Source organism: Geospiza fortis, unplaced genomic scaffold (assembly GCF_000277835.1).
Source record: "Geospiza fortis unplaced genomic scaffold, GeoFor_1.0 scaffold279, whole genome shotgun sequence".
Lineage (NCBI taxonomy): Eukaryota > Metazoa > Chordata > Aves > Passeriformes > Thraupidae > Geospiza > Geospiza fortis.
Window position 1 is genome coordinate 1290247 of NW_005054352.1, and position 1698 is coordinate 1291944.

The 1698-nt window shown below is 49.6% G+C and overlaps 1 protein-coding gene across 1 annotated transcript in view; it reads right to left on the bottom strand.

The window, feature by feature from the left end:
- The window catches only part of ARRDC3 (arrestin domain containing 3), a 13643-nt gene extending 11951 nt beyond the window's left edge, over nucleotides 1–1692 (bottom strand). Inside the window, exon 1 of the mRNA XM_005423414.3 lies at nucleotides 1362–1692. Coding sequence (XP_005423471.1) covers nucleotides 1362–1641 — 280 coding nt within the window. The 5' untranslated portion in view covers nucleotides 1642–1692. The remainder of the gene's footprint in view (nucleotides 1–1361) is intronic.
- Between the last annotated feature and the right edge of the window lie 6 nt (nucleotides 1693–1698).

Consider the following 1698-nt stretch of genomic DNA (forward strand, 5'->3'; position numbering starts at 1 on the left):
CCCCCCCCGCCGCGGGCGGCTCCTGCGTGGCTGCAGACTCCCGTCCACAAGCTCTTGGAACCCGCCGTCCAGAGGTGCCGGGAAGTTATGCTCGGGCGAGTGATTCCTGAGGCGGTGGCAGATGGGTGGGAGCCGCAAGTCACCTCGTTAGCGCTGTGTGCCCGAGACATGAAGCAAATAAAAAAGTCCCGAGTTCTGCTACAGGTTTGAGCTCGGGTATACTGTATGAAGGGCTCGGTGCCGCCCGGAGTTGTTCAAAAATGACATTTTTTTTTTTCCGGAAAGAACGAGAAGTATCGCATTGCTGCAGTGTATATGATGCATATTCGGGAAAAAAAAGGCGACAAGCAGCACAAAAAATTACATAACCGATTTTTAATATTATTTTCTTGCGCTGGGGAATTAAGTCATCGCCACCACCTGACGCGTGCGGCCAATCTGCGCGGAGCGGGCGGCCCACCCCCCTCCTCCAAAGCCGGTCCCAAACAGGATTGAACCGCTTCGAACAAAGGCTGCGAAGTTCGGAGCAAAAAGAAATAAAAAACACAGACAACCCCGGGGCCCAGCGCTTCCACCCCCCTGGCGAAGGGGTCCGCACTTCGTGGGGACACCAGGGCGGATCGAGTGGGAAGTGGGGAGCAGGAGGTCCTCATCTCCCCAGTTTTGGGAGAGATGCTTCCATTACGCAACACCACTCCCCCCTCTCTCTCTCCTCCCCCTCCTTTTGCTCCTCATCAAGGGCTTTTCGGACATACCCTTACATCGCGGTGACCCCCACTGCCGAGCGGGGTGTAGGGGCAGCCCAAGGAAATGAAAGCTTTTTAGCAGGGCGAGGGCAATACTGAAATGAGGGGAAAATTACACGTGGGGTGGTGATATGTCAAAATGAGCCAAGAAGACTCTTTATCTGCCAATAATCAGCCATCCTGAAAAATTCATTGTATTATCACCCCAACAGCATCAGTAGAACCCCGCACGTGTCAAAAAGTATGGTTTTTATGCTTTCGCTGTGTTTCAACTAGGATTCTGCCAATAAAGTCCGCTGCCCATCTGGCTGTGATTTTACAGCTGTTTTTCCCCACGGTAAGGCAAATCCTACTAAATATCACCAGGGAAAAAAAAAAAGGTAAAACACTCAAAAAACCCTCATATATTAATATACGGCCGTACTGAAGGGCAAGAGAGTCCTCCTACTTGCAGGTACTTTGCAAATGCATCTCCTGTATGTAACTCCATCGCCAAGATACGACCCTGGGCATGTCCTGCTCTCCAATGCACCCATTAAAAGACAGGGCTAAACCGGGATGACACAAAGATGCATGCTTTTTTTCTATAAAAAAATAAAGCATCGCAGCCCTTACCTCTCTCGTGGCCGATCAGGATGTCTTTATGGTTGAAATATTCCACTTCTTCGGTGTAGTTCTGTGTATAGGCAGTGTTGGATCCAGCATTCCTCGATTCAGTCCAACGTACTTTAGCGTGCCCCCTCGCATGGATTTTAAGGGATTTCACTCTAATTTCCCCAGTTACTTCTAGACTGACCCTTCCTGAGACTGTATCCCCGCTAGAGTATACAGGGACATTGCTGTCATTCAGACAGTCAAAGCTTATCGTCAGACTCTTCACCTTCCCCAGCACCATGGTTTTATTGCAAAGTGTACAAAAATAGACTGTAAGAAAAAAAAAAAAGGGGGAAGG